Source organism: Coturnix japonica, chromosome 1, assembly GCF_054131305.1.
Source record: "Coturnix japonica strain WE chromosome 1, WE-NBRP24, whole genome shotgun sequence".
Taxonomy (NCBI): domain Eukaryota; kingdom Metazoa; phylum Chordata; class Aves; order Galliformes; family Phasianidae; genus Coturnix; species Coturnix japonica.
Window position 1 is genome coordinate 64,974,709 of NC_140663.1, and position 17,321 is coordinate 64,992,029.

A 17,321-nucleotide genomic window follows, 5' to 3' on the forward strand; every position below is an offset into this window, starting at 1 on the left:
TGCACATTAGCCTCCACTGAAATGTACTGACTATGACGTGTATGAATTGACTTCAGATGTACTGTTGCCTGCAGTTTTATCTTGATTTGGTAGCTCTACCTGAGGTTATGATCAGCAAAGACTACTTCCCCTTTGGCCAGCGGATTCTTATTTCTTGTTTGTTCCTTGTGACCCCAGGACTGTGAACAGCCTTGGTGTGCTCACTGGTGCTCAACTTTTCTCCCTCAATAAAGAGGAACTGAGGACTGTTTGCCCAGAAGGGTCTAGAGTCTACAGCCAAATTACGGTACAGAAGTCTGCTTTGGAGGTATGTATAACCCTTCTTACTACTCTAATGATGGCTCACTGATACCTAGGGTATATGATTCAAGTAATCATTTTTGAATGTGTAGAAGTAATCAGCTCTTTCTGCAAGATATGCAGTTTTTTTCCTTAGTTCTCATCATGTCATTATGCATAATTTGTACCTGGGCTATTTGGTATTAGTGCATTGAGCAGCATTCCTCAAAACACTGGGTGGGATGTCTCCACACTTCTAAAGGGGTCCACAAAGCATTAGAAAAAGTACATGGTGGTACTTAAGCTTAAGTGCATCTTCATTGGTGGATCCTAAGTGTAGCAAAATGTGCTCTACAGCGTGCTAGCAGAATTACCGAGCCATGGAAATATGTATAGTACTTCTATGCTCATTGCTCATTGGAGTAGTATCATTCCTTAACAAATTAAAAGCTAGGATTAAGAGCTGACCTGGGAAGAATGATTACCAGTTTAAAACCAGTTTGTTTTTTTTTTTAATTTGCTGCAGAAAGTAGAGAAATAGACTAGATAATGTCTAGAGGAAAGATTGGCCCATAGAGAAGCTTCAGTCTTCAAATCCCGTTTAAAGGAAAATTAATACACATATGTGTATATATATAGATATTTATCTCATCAGAAGGCTGGAACTGACTTCCTTAAAGAATCTGAACCTTTAGGTGCCATATTTATTTTAAAAGGGAAGTTTAAGATGATGCATATTTTACACCTTACCTGATCAGTATGGACCAGAGAGCATTGCTATTAACACTATCAAAATTGCTTCAAGTCTTAATTTCCTGTTACGAATATGTTACTAAGTCCAATGCAATCCATCATTTCCTAGTGAGTACATATATGCTTCAACTTCTCTGGAATGTCTACAGTCTTAAGTTTCATGAAGAAAGTCCCTGTGTATGGAAGTACAAAAAAAAAAAGTGTATTAAAATAGTCTAAAACCAAATTTACTTCCATGTCATTATTTCATTATTACTAAATTTTATTGTTTAGAAATTTAATTAGGGTTAGGTTTTTTGGTTTTTTTTCTTAAATACAGTTTCTGACCAACATGCTTCAGAATGAGAGGAGCAATGTAAACTGTATATCTCAGAGATGTAGACTTGATGGGGAGATCCAAAAAATGAGTTTGACATTGTACCTGGAAGAACATTTCTTGTAAAGAGCTTTCTGGCCTGCCAGAGGACTTGGTGGCATCTTGTAGAGTGTAAAGCTAACTTCATGATTGTGTTAGGCATGTATGTGGGTTTCTGCCTCCAATCTTGAAAAGCACTCCTTGCTATTGTAGCTGAAGTTAGGCTGAAAACTGTAGATGCATGGGATTGTAGAGGTCTGGTCTTTCCCTCCCTGTGATGTTTTTTTGCTTACCTCAGTTAGGCTTTACTCCACAGGAAACTGAGCAGTAAAAACTTGCCCAGTTTTAATAAGTGGGTCCTGAGAGTTTAGCAAGGTTGTTGGTTTTTGTTAGTGAAAAGGTAATGCAAATGTTTATTTCTACTTTAATTATTTGAGGTTTAAGTGATGATTTTCAGAACTGAAGAAATCCTTGATTACTTTAACCTGTTTGCTGTGTTGTCTAAAACACAATGACACATCTTCCTTTCTGTCCATATTTTCTATTTCATTTATCACATCATTTGTAATGTCTGAATTTCATATTGCAAGTCTTAGAAAGGCTGTCCATCTCTGCTGAAGATAATCTATAGGAATGACGAATAAGTCCTAAAAAGCATACCAGTCACTCAGGAAACATGGGCTCATGTCTTCCAAGCAAGGTTACATTTTATTGCTTAAACTAGAAGCATTTCCAATTACAGAACCATTTAATTGCACACGTATTTATTGTACCAGTGTCAGTCAAGCAAAACGGAGTGCTTTTTGTAGGTATGGTTATGGACTTGACCACAATAATTGTCCTACACAATTAATCAGTGACAAGCTTCTCCTGAACTTCTGTAACTCAGGCAATTCTTTCCATAGTACTTTGGTGTCATATTTCTGTAAATGTCCTATGTGCTATGGGTAAATAACAATAATGGGCAAGAGAAAACAAACCCATATGCTGTCTACCATTACAGAACTCCCTTCCTCATCTTGGCTTGTTATTTGTAGCCAGGAACTTCCATGAGGATTTCTGCAGGTCAGTGAAAGCCCTGTCTCTCAGATTTGGGCCTGCATTCCCAGATTCATCCTTAGGCAGAGGAAATAAGTATTTTGAAATTGGAGTTCCAATTGGAACTCAGTCATGTTATTGGAATTCAGTCATGTTAGCTTTATGACAACTCTGTTTAACTCTGAATCCAAACCAGTTTAAAACATCAAAGGCAGAAAGACTCCTCTCAGAGTTTTGTGGCCCCAATATAAACATGACAGAGGAGCAGGTCATGAATGTAGTGGAGATGTTTGGGATTTAGCAGCTTTCTAAGTCTGTCCAAGCAAAACCAGAAAGAAAACTGCATGAGATCAGTGTGTCAGACAGCAAAACAGCTGGACATAGCCAGGGCCAAACACCATTTCTATCCAAGGAGATGGTGGTTGCAAGCAGTAGTATCTCAGGAGGGGGCAGACTGAGATACCCCATAGGCCTTGTACTGATAGGGATTGCCTTCTGGTGCACTTTTGTTCATGACTGCTCCATAATGTTGAAGCTTGTATGCAAAGTACAGAGCATTTTACCCAATTGGCCAGTCATCTGTATGGATTTACTTTTTCACTGCAAATTGAAAATGTTAATAGTCTCTGTGACCATGACATGTTGTGTGTGCACTTCCTCAAATTTTGTGGAGCTCTGGGGATGAAGAACATTAATCAGAAGATAAGCATAGAGATAAAATATCATGAACCCTACCTTTGTAATCTCTATGGGGGGAAAACTTCAGGTCCACATTCCTGTTGTCTTCCTACTCCATCTATGGAAAGCATGGGAACACGTGAAAATAGTTTTTATCTTGTCCATGCAACAAATTGCTTGTTCTCTGGGGCACCTGGTTGTAAGGACCAACACAGACATAGAAATGTGATGGACCAATGGGGCTTTTCACTGATAGAGTGGTGAAGTGCTGAAACAGGCTGCCCAGAGAAGCTGTGGATGCCCCCTCCGTGGAGGTGTTCAGGGCCAGGTTGGATTGGGCCCTGGGTAGCCTGGTGTAGTGCCTGATTTAGTGGTTGACAACTGTGCCCATGTCAGGGGGTTGGAGTGACATGACCTATGAGATGCCTGCCAAATCAAGCCATTTCATGATTATATCATTGCATTGGTTGATACTGATTTCAGCGATCTGAGTCTAAAGCATGTAAAGTTTACTGGCTTACTGATACCTCATGATTTGATTAGAGACTAAGCTGAGTAAACCAGCAAAGCTGAGGTCTAACAGTCTGTGCAAAGAATTGTGTTCCCCCAAACAGCCCTAGTCTGCTGAGTTATGCTGTTCCCTGTGTCAGCAGGATGTGCCTGCTGTGCTTGGCCACGTGTTGTATTGCAGTTGCTTTTCAAGCCTATTAGTCAAGTTTTTACTGATGTTATCAGGAAGATAAACTGTTGCAGCCTTGGCAGCTCAGTCCCTTGCAGAAAAAAAAATAATTATGTGACCTCTGGTGAAGCAAGTTGTCAGGTTTGTTATGCATTACTTCAGTAATGGGCATTTACTGTGCTAGCTCTCTATCTGGAACCAAGTGGGCAAGGACAAGATGAATGAAGACAAATCCAGGTAGTCTGTCGCCTTCAAGGAGTTAGTTACGTGCCCCCTGCTTTGTGCATCCACTCAGGGAGCAGGGCAGAGAGCAATGGTACTTTAGCTAGGATAAGCCCTTTTCTCTCTTTAGATGTTCAACCTGTCTGCCAGGTCATGGCAACAGATAATGCACTGTAATAGACCTAATGGGTTAAATCCAAATGAAGTTTCATGTCATGTCATAAGAGTTGTAGGATTTTGAGAATGTTGAAGAATCAGTTGAAGGATGTTTTCCATGTAGCAGTCCAGAAACTTATTTCACAAGTTTCAAAAACAGTTTCTGTTTCTTTAGTGAGGGGATATCTGGGAAGCTATATTGTCCTCAGAATTCTGTTGTTAGGCAACACTGATACAGTAATAGGATTCAATCCTTGTTAATGAGATCTGAGTTTTAGTACTACATCTTTGATCTTAAATGCTTGATGGCACACAGTACAATGTAGGATACTAAGGTAGTAATCCAAATCCTTACTTAGGCCTTGGTTGTGCAAAGCCATGGGCATGTGTGAATTTTGTGGTGACACAGATCTAAAAGCCCAAGGATTTTTGTGCTTTAATTTATAAATATGATTGCCATGATTTTTAAGTACTCAGGTGTAGTCCTAGCTAATTTAGTGGACTTTAATTCTGTATTGAGTATGTATTTCATACCATGAATATCTAGTGCTCATGGGGACTTACTTGCATGAGAAGCAATGATACCCAGCAGTATTAAAATTCAAGCTGGATTAACTGTTTGTAGGCTCTTTTCTGCTCTACATTTAGGAATACTGTAATTGCTTCTGTTTTCCAACTATCGAGTAACCAGATTTTTAATGCATTTTAGTTTCAGACTTGAAGGTTTAACTTGTTCAAACATCTACCTTAATAAAAGGCTGTCAGTAGAACTTACTTCATCCTTTGTCAAAATCACAGATTAACAGCTCTTATTTTTTCTTTCTGTATAGGCTAACAGTGGCAGTTCAGAACTACAAGAAATTATGAGAAGACGACAAGAAAAAATCAGTGCAGCTGCATCAGATTCAGGTGTGGAGTCTTTTGATGAAGGAAGCAGCCACTAAAAGTCTTTCCTCTTTTCTTTAGTTCCAGTGACCATAGCATTATGCAGTCCAGCTTTGCTTTAGTGAAAGGGAATGTCTTATTATTGTGTAAAAATGCATAACTAATTATCATAAAGAAAACTTACAGTAGTATCTGCAGAAGTACTTGCTGGCTTCTCATCATTAAAAATGAAAATGAGAAATCCAATGTAAGTTCCTGACAGGTAAAACTATTGGCACTAGTGTCACTTATATCCAAAGACAAGCCTTGGCTTTATGGAGTTAACCTTTCAGTGACAGATAAACTGGATTGTAGTTTTATTTTTGATCCATCCCAGGAAAGTTGAGCCAGCAATAAAAAGCATTTGAACCCTTCAATAATAATACAGTTCTGAATTACGTCGCCAGCTGTAGTTTGAAACTATGTCTTTCTTACGGTGCATTCAGCTGCAGGATGTTTAGTTGATGCCAGCAATCAAAGAGGTAATGTTTAGGGTATGAACAGCTGCCCAGCATAGACCGAATCTTTCTTGCATTGCTCCCAAGGTATTTTATTGCTAATGACGCTGTTTATACCAAAATAATACTGTGTACTTTGATTTTATCAGTACTTCACTCGTGATGAACAATAGTATTGCACAAGAAGGAATTAATAGAAAATAGTAACACAACTCAGCTGAAAGAGGGAATCAGATCTACTGTAGGTAGCCATGAAACAATTCCCCTTTTTTTTTTTTTTTTAATACACTTGCATTTTTTTGTTTGTAACTTAACCTGTCAGAAGAACATTGTATAATTCAGACTTTGCGTGTTGATCCCAGACGTCAGTTTTTCCATATGTAAAAAGCTGTTGTTCCTTTATGAATGTAATCTTTTGGAAAATTGGATTCCTGGAGGCAAAGGGAGAGAAAAGGGAGCGACCCTTCCAGCAAATATTATTTTTGAAGATGCGATGATTTTTGTCACAAAAATGTTCTGTTTCTGCAGATGGTCTTGTGATTTTATATATAATATATGTATTATATATAATATATAATATCACTTAATTTAGACAAATTTAATCATCTAGTTTGATTAAGTTTCATAGTGCCTTTTCCACATGAATCAGCTTAAAGTCTGCAATAAACAGTATTTCTTGTCTGTTAAATAGTTGTATCTTTGTGGCTACAAAGATGGTATTGAAATAAGAAAGTGTTCTTGATTTTTGCCATTAGTTTGCTTTTCCTCTGTGTACAAGAAAAAAAAAAAAAGAATCCTATTCATTTTTCTTTTTCATAAAAGAAATTAAAATCTTAATAAAGGTGTTTAGTGCCATTTATTGTAAAGTCCTTAGAAATACTAATTCTGTGTGTTGGTTATGTGTCATTGTGTATATTTACTCTGGTTAAAAGTGCACAGGGCACCTGTCATTTAAATGTGGTTATACTCAGAAATGGTTCTGAAAGTGAAGAGTCCCAAACTTAAGACCCCAAATGCCGCAGCAATTGCCAAGAAGAGGATTTTTGTCTTGTCTTGTGAAAGAAATGACAGTTCTCCTAAAGCATGCTCCCTACTGGAGACATTTGAACCAGAGCACGTGCATGAAGACTGCATCCATTCAACCTATGCACACAACTGTATGTGAGAAAGTTGACTGACCAACCTGTCATTAAAAATCAGGTCTGGTCCTCCTAGGATTTGAACTACTCTCTAAGCCACTTTGTAAATTTTCTTTCCTGTGCCCTCTCTTGTATGTATCTGTACCTACCCAGCCTGATGTGTTTGCTGTATGGCAGTCCCATTCACTGGATGATGAATGACTACAAACAAAAAGGAAAGCTACAAGCTGTTTTTACATAGATATTTCACTGCTTATAAGTACAGGAGTAGGAAACTTAAAAAGATCTTTGAAACCTGGGCATAAAAATTAAACTCACTCTTTTCACATGGAAAGTACATCTGATATTGTAAAAGCCATAGTGATGGCTTCTTGCAGCTCTCTTTCCCTCTTAGATACCAAAATACGAAGCCAGTTTTCATATTCACTGCAACTTTGTTCATGCATTGAACAAACAGCTTTGCTTTAGCTTAGGAGAAGCCCCATATACCTTCTCTGAAAGAAAAGAGGTGGCTTCTCAGCTTGGTTTTGTAGTGGATAGCTATTTTTAATCTGAATATGGTCAGTATTCTTAGAGATCTTTGGAGATACCTGGGAGGAATACAGGAAAACTCTTCCACGTAAGCGGAATAATCTGTATGTTTTGTTTCCCTTGATTTTGGTTTTTCTGCATTTTGTTCAAATTAATTATTATTATTATTTTTTTAATTTAACTGCTAATGATTTACCAAGCCATTAAAGCTTGAAGCTGTATTTTACACTTCAGTGTTGCTGAATTAGACTGTATGATTTCTTTGTAACAATCTGTGAAATTTAAGTGATGTTAAGGCAGATATTTCCCTTTTTCCTGGAATTTTCTTGATTGCTTAAGGCACTCCAGGGAGCTTCACACCTCCCCTGTGCAGTTTTCGAGGTGGCAATTATGAGGAATCAAAAGGAGGTTTGATTTAGGGTTAAGTAGATGAAAATAATAACTAATTTTCTTCAAAATTCCCAAGGTCTTGAAGAAAAATGAAATGGCTGAATGCAGCATTTCATTCCAGGTGTCTTCTCTAGGCTTTAATCAGTGCATTGTGATTTTTGTTTTTAACAGTAATATTTTAGAAAGATACCCTGTGTGAAAAGTGTATGAAAATAGGGTGGAGGAGCTTTGGCATCCCATGATCACACAGCAGTTTTGTGCTTTCTTTGCACACACCATGTAACATCAGTCACTTCTGCCCACTTCTTTAGTTAGCTTGCTTCCATGACAAGGTAAAGCTGGCTGTAGAGAATGTCGATTCATACTAAAGGCTCTGCATGCTTCTTTTGAGCCACACTGTCTCTCAGACGCTCCTATTGCTGTAGAGGTGCTGTTGAAGAAGGCCAGGAGAGGTGGTACTTCCATCCCAACACATGTACTTAGGCAGGTTTGTATAATATATGGGTTAAAAAAGGATGTTTTGTCTGAAGAGAGGGGTTTTTGTTAGTTAGTTCTTAATAGGAATTTACTTTGGGAAATAGAAACCTGTAACAATCTGAAAGATCAGCGTGGTGGAATGTTGATATAAGAGGTGCAATGGCAAAGGGACCAGCACAACAAGAAGATGTTACAAAGGAAAAACACTCATCTGTCACTGAAGATTTAAGCTCATAAGGAAAACACCACAAGGGAAGGATCTCCAACCAGAGATCCTTCCAAAGCAGCAGTCAGCCCGTAAATGAGGTGTAAGAGAGGTGCAGCCAGACTCCACCCCTTATGGTCGCACAGATGAATTGCCTTCACCTGGGATCCTAGGGTAGACTGGGCCTTTTCCCCAGGTGCTCAATCAGCGGTTCAGGCTGTGACTCAACAGCTCCCATATACAACCAGAGGAAAAATATACACTTGCTAACATGTAAGCGGCATACTTTTTCACAAGCATTCAAAGTTCAGGCTATTCAGGCAATATCGTTAGTAACAGTGTGATGTTGGCATCTTTGCAGCAACTTCATACTTTGCTATGGTCAGCCAAGGTTCAGTTACAGCCAAAACTCACACTGTGATTGTTTGTGTGCACATGACGTTTTAAAAGTATCCCAATTACTCTGGGCTTTGATACAGAATAAACGTAGAATCAGTGGGCAAGGCACAGAGGGCAGTAGATGGGAAAGCAAGAACATTTGTATCATTGTGGATTTGTTGTTTTCTGTCCCTGCTAGAAGTTCTCCAGAGGGGTGTGAACATGTTTTCTAAGTAAACGTGTGATGACACTGTGAAATATAAACCAACGAAAAGGCAAGCTCTGCACTATCAAGTGCTCTTTTATCATTCTGACTTCTGTTCAAATTAGGTCAGCAAATCATGGCTGTTCCCAGTTACTTGGCAGGCCCTCCAGCTGAAGTGTACTTACTTGTGAAGGAACAGAAACAGTGGCATTATTTAAGCCTTTCTTGTTAGCAGCCTACCCCCTGAAGAGGGCTCCCTGCCCATTTCCAGGCTTCCTATTTAGAGCCATGGCAGCGCTGCTTTAGGAGTGGACCCAGTGGAAACTGTCGAAATGATATTAGATGCATGGAAGGAGAAGTGAGCACTTCTTCACCTCCCTTTTAATAATCAGAGGTAGCATCTTGCCTCTTTCAATACCCTTCAAAAGGACCTGGTTTATTTAAAGATTATCTTACCTATGCAGCTTTGCATACCGCATGTGGGAGAGTTCAAAGGAAATTTTCGATTATAACCATTACTGAGATAGATGGAATAGATATTAAAGGAATATGCACCTATTTATCAGCTGAAGGAATAGGTCTTTAAAAAATAAATAAACCCATTGTCATCTGAAGGAGGATATCAGGCTCCTGAGAGTGGCTAAGCTACCACCTCTGGTATGCTGTCTGTGCAGTGAATGCAAAATGTGTGTGGGTGCACTTGCTGTTTTGCTGACAGTGACTTCTTCACAGGTAAGCAATCCAGTGTGTTTACTTTCAGTTCAAGTTTGTTTTGTTTACATTGAGTTACCATTGCTGCTAACTTCCAATGAGGTGACAAAAAGCAACAGGCTACAAAATGCCATCAAACATCCATTCTGACAGCATCCATGTCACAATACACAATGATGTACTGGAATTATACAAAGACAAAAAAATATATATAGCTAATTATTCTGACTAGAACTGAAACTGACAGCAAAAAGGAAAAGAGCCCATCGCCTTGACCCGACGTCCCTGCAGGAATCTGTCCCGATGCTTTGGCAGCCTTGTAGCAATAAAGCAAAAACCATATCCCTTCACATGCCAAAAAAAAAAAAAAAAAATCAAAGTTTTTGTAACACCGTGAATTCCTGGCTCGGAAAAATAGTTACATCCATTAAAGCACATTTTTTTTCTTAACCCAACCTGAATCAGCTTCACATTTTTACACAGGTTTAATACCGATTAAAAATAATAAACAAATGAGGGGTATAGGCACCATAGATTGCTCAGACAGTTAGATGCTATAGAAATGGAGTCGAAGCTACCTCAGCTGCGCTTGTATTAGACTGATCTAAAAAAAAAATAAATAACCTTTTCAGTGGTGTTACTGAAAAGGTTGGAGAAAAGAGCAATCTCTGCTTTATTCCTAGCAGCACTGTCACAAACCATGATGATCCCATTCCTCAGTTGCCTGCTTCAGCTTCGGGCTCCATGGTCTGCATTTCCGAAGGTCAGTCTGTTCCATGGGTCTTGCATTTCCCCAGGCCCCAAGCAGAGAATGTCAGGGCTGCAGGAAACAGTTCAATCCAGGTACCCAGCACCCCTTTCCCCCCCACCACCCCTCATCTTTCACAATCTCCAGATTTCTTCATGTATGTTCATGCCTCGCTATTCACTAATGAGGTATTATTAGATACTAACAATGCCTGCTCTCCTATGGACGTTAGCACAGACCAGTGACACATGAAGAAAAGGTCTTCATTCAACCCTTAAAAAAATATTGCACTTACTTACTTACTTTAACCTTAAGCCCAACCTGCACAGAAACAAATAAAATAACTGAAAGTACCAGACAAGAAAACCCAATGCTCTGGAGCACTCTATTATATGCACATCTTGTAGTGTCTTTTCCTTCATGTTGTTCAGTTGAATTTGGTCCAGTATTTAAAAAAATGTCCAGAAATCAAAACAGTTCAAAAGACACCGCAGGCTTGTTAAGGCTTTTTCTCCCCAGTGCTTCTGAAAGTTAATGTTGCTGTTTCTCACCGTCCGCGTACCTCAAGGCAGCGGTCGCTAGTGGTGGTTCAAGCCACCAAAAGAAAAAAAATCGGAAGCGAGGGAAGATGGGTGTGCTTCATGGTCTCACCTGGAACAATACAATGGGAAGAGAACACATTAGGACTAGATAAGGAAATGCATAGAGATCTTGGCATATAGTTCTGCCAGACATCCATACAGAGGCCTAACCACATAATGAGGCTCTGGCACTCTGTCTAGATAGGGAATACCCTACAGGTTGGGAGGTGAGGCCCGTGCAAAGTCATGGGTGTATTTCATGAGCAGGGAAATGACATGCACAGATGTTGATACAGGTGCCTGTGCCACACCACAAAATGCCAGTGGAGATGGTTGGTGCCTACCATGGTTCTCCATGAGGTAGCTGAGAAGCCACTTTATGTCATCAGCACGCAGCCTCCTCATTCACCCAAAAGCAAGTGTTAAGGTTATGGCTGGCTTATTACTGCCACCTAATGATCTAAAGCTCACTAGCTGAGTCAGGGCTATGTGTCATCACAGTGTGAGCCCAAAGCAAAAGGAAATGTGTTTGCTTCATTGACAGAAAATCCCAAAGCACTGCTTGATGTGCTGCTGGAGACTAGGCTATGCTGTTGTCTGCACTGAGGCAGTCCCTGAGGCCTGATGGAAAAGCACAATGGTGGCCCCTGCTCATGGCAGCGCCTGGCCAAGAGCTGTTCTATTCCATGGCTCCCAGTGTTCCCTGCTGGAGCTCCTGAGTTCCCATCTCACTCCTTAGGAAGCCCTGCTGATATGCCAGCAGTGCTGGCAGCCCAACCCTCAGATGGCCTTGGTAACCTGCAGCTGGGAGTGATGTGAGGACGGTATAAATTGTCCCTCTGCCTGAACCCCTTCACTCACTGCAAAGTGTAGGAGGTCAAGTGGAGAAAGAGCTTCAGTTAAATCCTTAGGATTTCCATATTCTCTAATTCTTTGAACATGTGAGCCAACAAACACACTGCCAAGGAAAGCACAGTGAAGTGTTTAATGCAAGAGTCTGAGGGGATTTTGCTTGCACTTTCCATTGAAAATCCCCTCAGATCAGAGGCCTAGACAGAAAGATCCAAGCAAAGCTCCCTCAGTGTGAGAAGCATAAAGCCATGATGTGATGCTGGTTACCACCAAGCAGCGGGGATGCTGGCCTGTGAGCTTCTTACAAAGCTTCCCTGACTTACCGCCTGGGACTCCAAACTAGGACTTGCTGACATTCTCGTATATGACGTCACTTATGCAGAACTGCTGCTTCTTCTTTTGCCACATCAATTGCACACATTGGTGAATAAAAATGTATTGTTCCTGCAAGAAAGAATCAAGGGAATTGGCATTCTTGAAACTCACGAAATCTGATGAAAACCCAAACAGTGAAACAGTTCAGTGGTTCATAGCAGCCGTCTGCACAGCTTCCCTGTTTTGCTCTCCCTATCCCCTCACGACGTACAGTGAGTTCTCTGTTCCCCAAATAATAGCCTCTTACTGTTGCACAGAGCAGCTTTGGAAATACTAAAACATCGTGCTGCAAGAGATGCAGTGAGTCAAATTAACACCGTGTTGTAGTGCTTGCTGTGTGGACAACCTGACAGGAAGCTGAAATGATCCAAACAGATCCAAATAGTACATTAATGCTATTTGATAGAGCAAATTCTCAGCTACAAGATACTATGCTATATCTCCAAAGAAGGAGAATCCACAACCTCCCTGGGTAGCCTGGTCCAGTGCACTGTCACCCTTAGTGTGAAGAATTTCTATTGCATATTGCTGCAGAACTTCCTATGTTGAAATGTATGACTGTTTCCTCTTGTCCTGTCCGTGCAGACTGCTGAAAAGAAGTTGGCCATGTCTCTTTGACTCACTCACACACATAAGGCATTTATAAACATTAGCAGATCCCCTCTTTTATCCTGTCCTTTAGTGCTACAGGTGTAACCGTCATACTCTACACCCTCATGTCTTATACTGAAGGTTCTGTATGGCTTTCTGTAAGTCCATCAACTTCACACTGCCTGAAAATAAATTAATTCACAGAAAAATACCCAAATGCACTTAAGTGCAACAAATTGCATTCATGCCACACACACAACTGAAAAAAATCGATAAGCTTTGTACTCCCTAATGCTTGACTTCTTTGCCAATATAAGGCTGAAACCTAGGTTTGCTAACCGAGCGGCTAATTATTTGGGGATTTATCACCCCCTGCGCGCACTACACTGAAAGCAAATCATCATACAGAGAAACATTGTATTTCATTTTGAAATATAGAAATGATCACTTGAGTTTATTCCAAGCAGAGAGAAGGCAAACCCCAGCAAATCCTCCAGTAATCCTTATGTGCACAAGGCATGGGGAACAAGAGGCTCTTGAGCAAAATGACTCTCCAAAGAGGCAGTTGAAAGCTTGGAAATCTGAGTGTTGATCTCATCCCCTGCCCACAGTGGTCTGCTGATCCCAAGAAGTATCAGGATGAGCATGAAATGTGTTTCAGGCCACATAGAAGCCGAGATTTCTTCACACTCCTTGATTTGAAGTGACCAGTTTTATTTCAGGCTGTTCTCCATTCTAACCTCTTTTTCAGGCTTGTACAATTTATTTATTTATTTTTAACTACTCCATGAGACAGAGCCAAGGTTCCAGCATATGAGGAAATGTGAGCTCAGGTCAGCCCAGGTGTGTGGTTTCAGGTTTTCTAAAGAATGTCATTCCAGTGGCCCTGCACTTGGGTGCCAGTGCCACCTGCTGACATCTGCACAAGGCTTTGCAGGACTGGGCATCAGCCCCAAGCATGCAGTGAGCTTGTATGTTAGAAAAACTAATAACCACGTTACCTGAGGAGTGTTAATACAGCTGCAGCCAAAAGAAAATACCAGGATTTGTTTTCTGGTGTTTATAGAAGGCCTTTCAGGGAACTGTGTTGAAAAGTAATGGTTTATGGGAATGGTCTAAGACTGACTTTTTAAATTCCTAGACAGTAGCTGGCATCCCCGTTGCTTTTCCTCCTCCTCCCTCACCCCTGCTAAGTCTTTTCTGCTTTGCTCTGGGATACATAGTCCTTGGCAACAGATTATCTGCCAGAACCAGGCTGCTAAGAGTGATAGCGGTCCTTCCAGCTGTATGAAGGTTGCCAGCTTGTTCTGCTCCTAACCAGTGGAGTAAAACAAGCATGAAGTCTTTCCATCATTACTAGAGAAACTGGGTAGATTCCAGATGCATAAAACCATCTGTTTTGGAATAAGAGTTTGGGCATATTTTTCCATACAGATATTCTGATATGACTATTATGAAACGTCTCCCTCCAACATAAAAGGAGGTACCTAGTAGATATATATACAGAGAGTGGAACAGGGTGGTCTCTGGCAAATCTTTCATGGTTCTTCTGTCCCTTTTATTTTGGGTTTGTGTATTGCTATCACGTAATTTAGTTCATATGCTTGACCAGGTGATACACTCCTGAAACCTGTGAGTGGCTGTCCAATACTGATAGTGCTTCATGAGTCATTAATCCCTTCAGCAAATCCAATTCTTTTCAAAATAATTTGAAATGTTTAAATGGTAATCTCTTCTAATGCATTTTTACACATTGATTTTTTTCAGAAAGTGAGAATAGCTCATCACTTCTGGAAGACATCAGTGAGATCAAAGACATTTTATCAGACTCTCAGCTATGCAGCAGATTAACAATACGACAATACTTCAATAAAGATGAAAACCTAATTTTCTTGTTTCATAGCTACTTTGACAAGGTTCAAAGGGAACAACAATCATTGGACATGAGCAAGCTACAGATGAACATGAGAGAGTTCCCACAGTGCATTCACAACAAAGTGAATTGACACAGCATCCTACCTCTGTTTGCACCATGGACATTCTGTAGGACCTCATGTCAGACACCAGGCCCAATATATCTACGAATTCATGGTCACGGATGTGCTGTAAGAGACGGTCCAGGGCTATGAATGTTCCTGTTCGTCCCACTCCAGCACTGCAACAAACACAGACATTATCTCATGATTGAACAAGGGTTACAACTGTGTGACTTCTGCCAACTTTTTGTAGAATGCTTTTTCTATTCACTTTTTCATCCCCAACATACAGAGCTATCATCCCTAACACCCCTCATCACCTCTTCTTTCTTTCCTATCCCTTCTGAAGACCTTATAGCCATCCACCGCAACAGTCCAGTTGTGAGAGTATGGTCTAATACATACAGTGCTGTTTAAAATATTATCTGATAAGCTCTCTCTCCAATGTTAGAAGCACTGATATTAAAAAGAAGATGCTATAGAAAATGCTTTTTACTATACATTCCCACAACAATTAATTAAGTAATATAAAAAGTTCTATTTTATAGCCGCAATTTTAGTTTCTTCCCTGGCTTACTAGCATCTTTCTCAATAGTAGGACTCCAAAACAATATCCCCTATGTATTTTTCCATTAAGAGGTAGGGGAAGGCTGCATGCCTTGTTGCTTTTACAGATGCTCTTGCTTTGCATCCATCAGAATGATAGTTGCCATTTCTGGAAACTTGAAAAGATACTTTTCTAAAAGTCTGTTTTCTGGGAAGTAGTACTCAAAAGTGTGCTGCGAGAGACACAGAGCTGACCAACACATCAGCAACAGGCTGGACTAGGCTGGAGGGTGCTGACACACTGCCCAGCAATAGAGCTGCTATGTGAGGTGGGTAATGCAGGGCATGCAGCTACAGAGCCTGTCCAGCTTCAGCATTCTTTTAGACCATGTCACTGGGGCGTACACACACTTATCCACTGCAACCTGGGAATTTATGTCCCTCTGAAGACCTACTGAGAGCAGCTCTCACACCAGAAGCCACAAAGAGGTCTCAAGTCAGTGGGTAGCATTGTGTCAGGAATCAGTCTGGTATGATGTCACTTCTGGCATGGCAGCTGCTCCCAGTATGGCCAGGGGAGTGAGCAGGTTCATCAGAGGCCAGATAACACACAAGGGATAAATGTGTCAGAGTACTAGCAAGCTTCTTCTGAAAAATTACACTTCCAACCTATCTCACCGGGTCCTTTTTTTTTTCAGCTCCCCATTGCCTTGGCTGTGAAATGTTTACCTGCAGTGTATGATCATGGGGCCTTTACTCTTTATTGACTTCTGCCTGACCATCTGCACGAACTGCAGGATGCTTTCGGCGGCGTTGGCTGTTGGGACACCATGGTCAGGCCAGGCAGTGTAGTTAAAATGCATCACATCTTGCACCTCATCAGCCTAGTAGGAAAAGCAGAACAGCAGCGTGTTCAAAGAGGTTTTAGCAGTGCAGTCACATTCAGTCAGTCTGAGGTTTTGTTGTTGCTTTTTTCTTTTTTTCCTGATCCACATACCACCAAAGACAGTAAAATCATAAAGTCAGCCAAAAAGGTACAAATTCACTGCTGGGTTTGGGATATGGTTTTGGTGTTTGTTTGCTTGCTTGCTTTTTCATGGTAGTTAATTTTTCATTTATTTATTTATTTATTTATTTTGCTTATAAGTCAAGAACTGTTGCACTTTTCAAGTTTAGGCTTTCTTCCTCTTTCTATTCCGTTTTCTCTCCAAAGAACAACACTGCTGGCAAACAATTAGTACGGGATTCACAAGAATTTTTCTTCTGAAGCTTAAAGAAAAAACAGAAGGAAAAACATCACCTCCCAACATTGTCATTGCCAGGCAACAAAGAAAAGACCTTAGAAAAATACCCGTTATTTTCAAAAGCATTTCTAAAACCTTTAGTAGCTTTAGGTGAAATAAAATCCTCAGTACAGCCAATGTTTTCTTTGAGACATAAAGGTAATAAAAACTTGGGGAGGGCTATCTATGTGTTTGAGAGGACCTTGTCACAAAAATAACCTGACAATCAAGGCCTTTAGTTTTGCCATTCTAAATCAGGCTAAAGATCTGTATTTCAGGAACTCTTCTCCCGCAACAGGTCTTAGGGAAAGAATACTGAAAAGGAGACCAGACCAATAGCCCCTAAAGTAGCTGACCTAGTTTTGGTAGAGGATAGTGCCTGAACAGCAAACTGAGCTCTAATTGTTATTTTTCAGTAGATACCAACACAGCCCAACCTCTGACATGATCCCATCGTGTCTTAGGCCAGTTCCTTGCTGTATTCTCACACACTTCAGTGAAGCAGCTGTAAAAGAAGCTTTGCTGTTTGTAATGAGCTGCAAGCCTCTTCCATTTCCTCTACTTTAATAAGTGAAAGCAGAGAAATGCCCTATTTCAGCAGCAGTAGGGAGTGGAGAACTATCTGTGTGGACACATTTTACACAAGATCCTTTCTGAGCCATACACTAAAATTATGCTACAGATATTTCACAATTGCCCATTCGAAAAGATATTTTCAATTTCTACATATGTATTTTTAGGTTTTGAATGGCTTACAGCGATAAGATTACGACTGACAGAAAAAAAAAAAA

General features: G+C 40.3%; 2 protein-coding genes across 16 annotated transcripts in view; one reads left to right on the forward strand and one right to left on the reverse strand.

Moving 5' to 3' along the window:
• Positions 1-6,425, forward strand: part of EPS8 (EGFR pathway substrate 8, signaling adaptor) — a 129,249-nt gene extending 122,824 nt beyond the window's left edge. For all 14 annotated transcript variants that reach the window (XM_015867723.3, XM_085543431.1, XM_015867688.3 and 11 more), the window contains 2 exons: positions 178-307; positions 4,991-6,425. In XM_015867723.3, coding sequence (XP_015723209.1) covers positions 178-307; positions 4,991-5,104 — 244 coding nt within the window. In that variant the 3' untranslated portion in view covers positions 5,105-6,425. The remainder of the gene's footprint in view (positions 1-177; positions 308-4,990) is intronic.
• A 3,175-nt stretch (positions 6,426-9,600) lies between these two features.
• The window catches only part of PTPRO (protein tyrosine phosphatase receptor type O), a 145,002-nt gene continuing 137,281 nt past the window's right edge, over positions 9,601-17,321 (reverse strand). For both annotated transcript variants that reach the window (XM_085543395.1, XM_085543389.1), the window contains 4 exons: positions 15,977-16,131; positions 14,745-14,880; positions 12,083-12,203; positions 9,601-10,977 (listed from right to left, as the gene is read on the reverse strand). In XM_085543395.1, the coding sequence (XP_085399521.1) occupies positions 12,099-12,203; positions 14,745-14,880; positions 15,977-16,131 (396 nt within the window). In that variant the 3' untranslated portion in view covers positions 9,601-10,977; positions 12,083-12,098. The remainder of the gene's footprint in view (positions 10,978-12,082; positions 12,204-14,744; positions 14,881-15,976; positions 16,132-17,321) is intronic.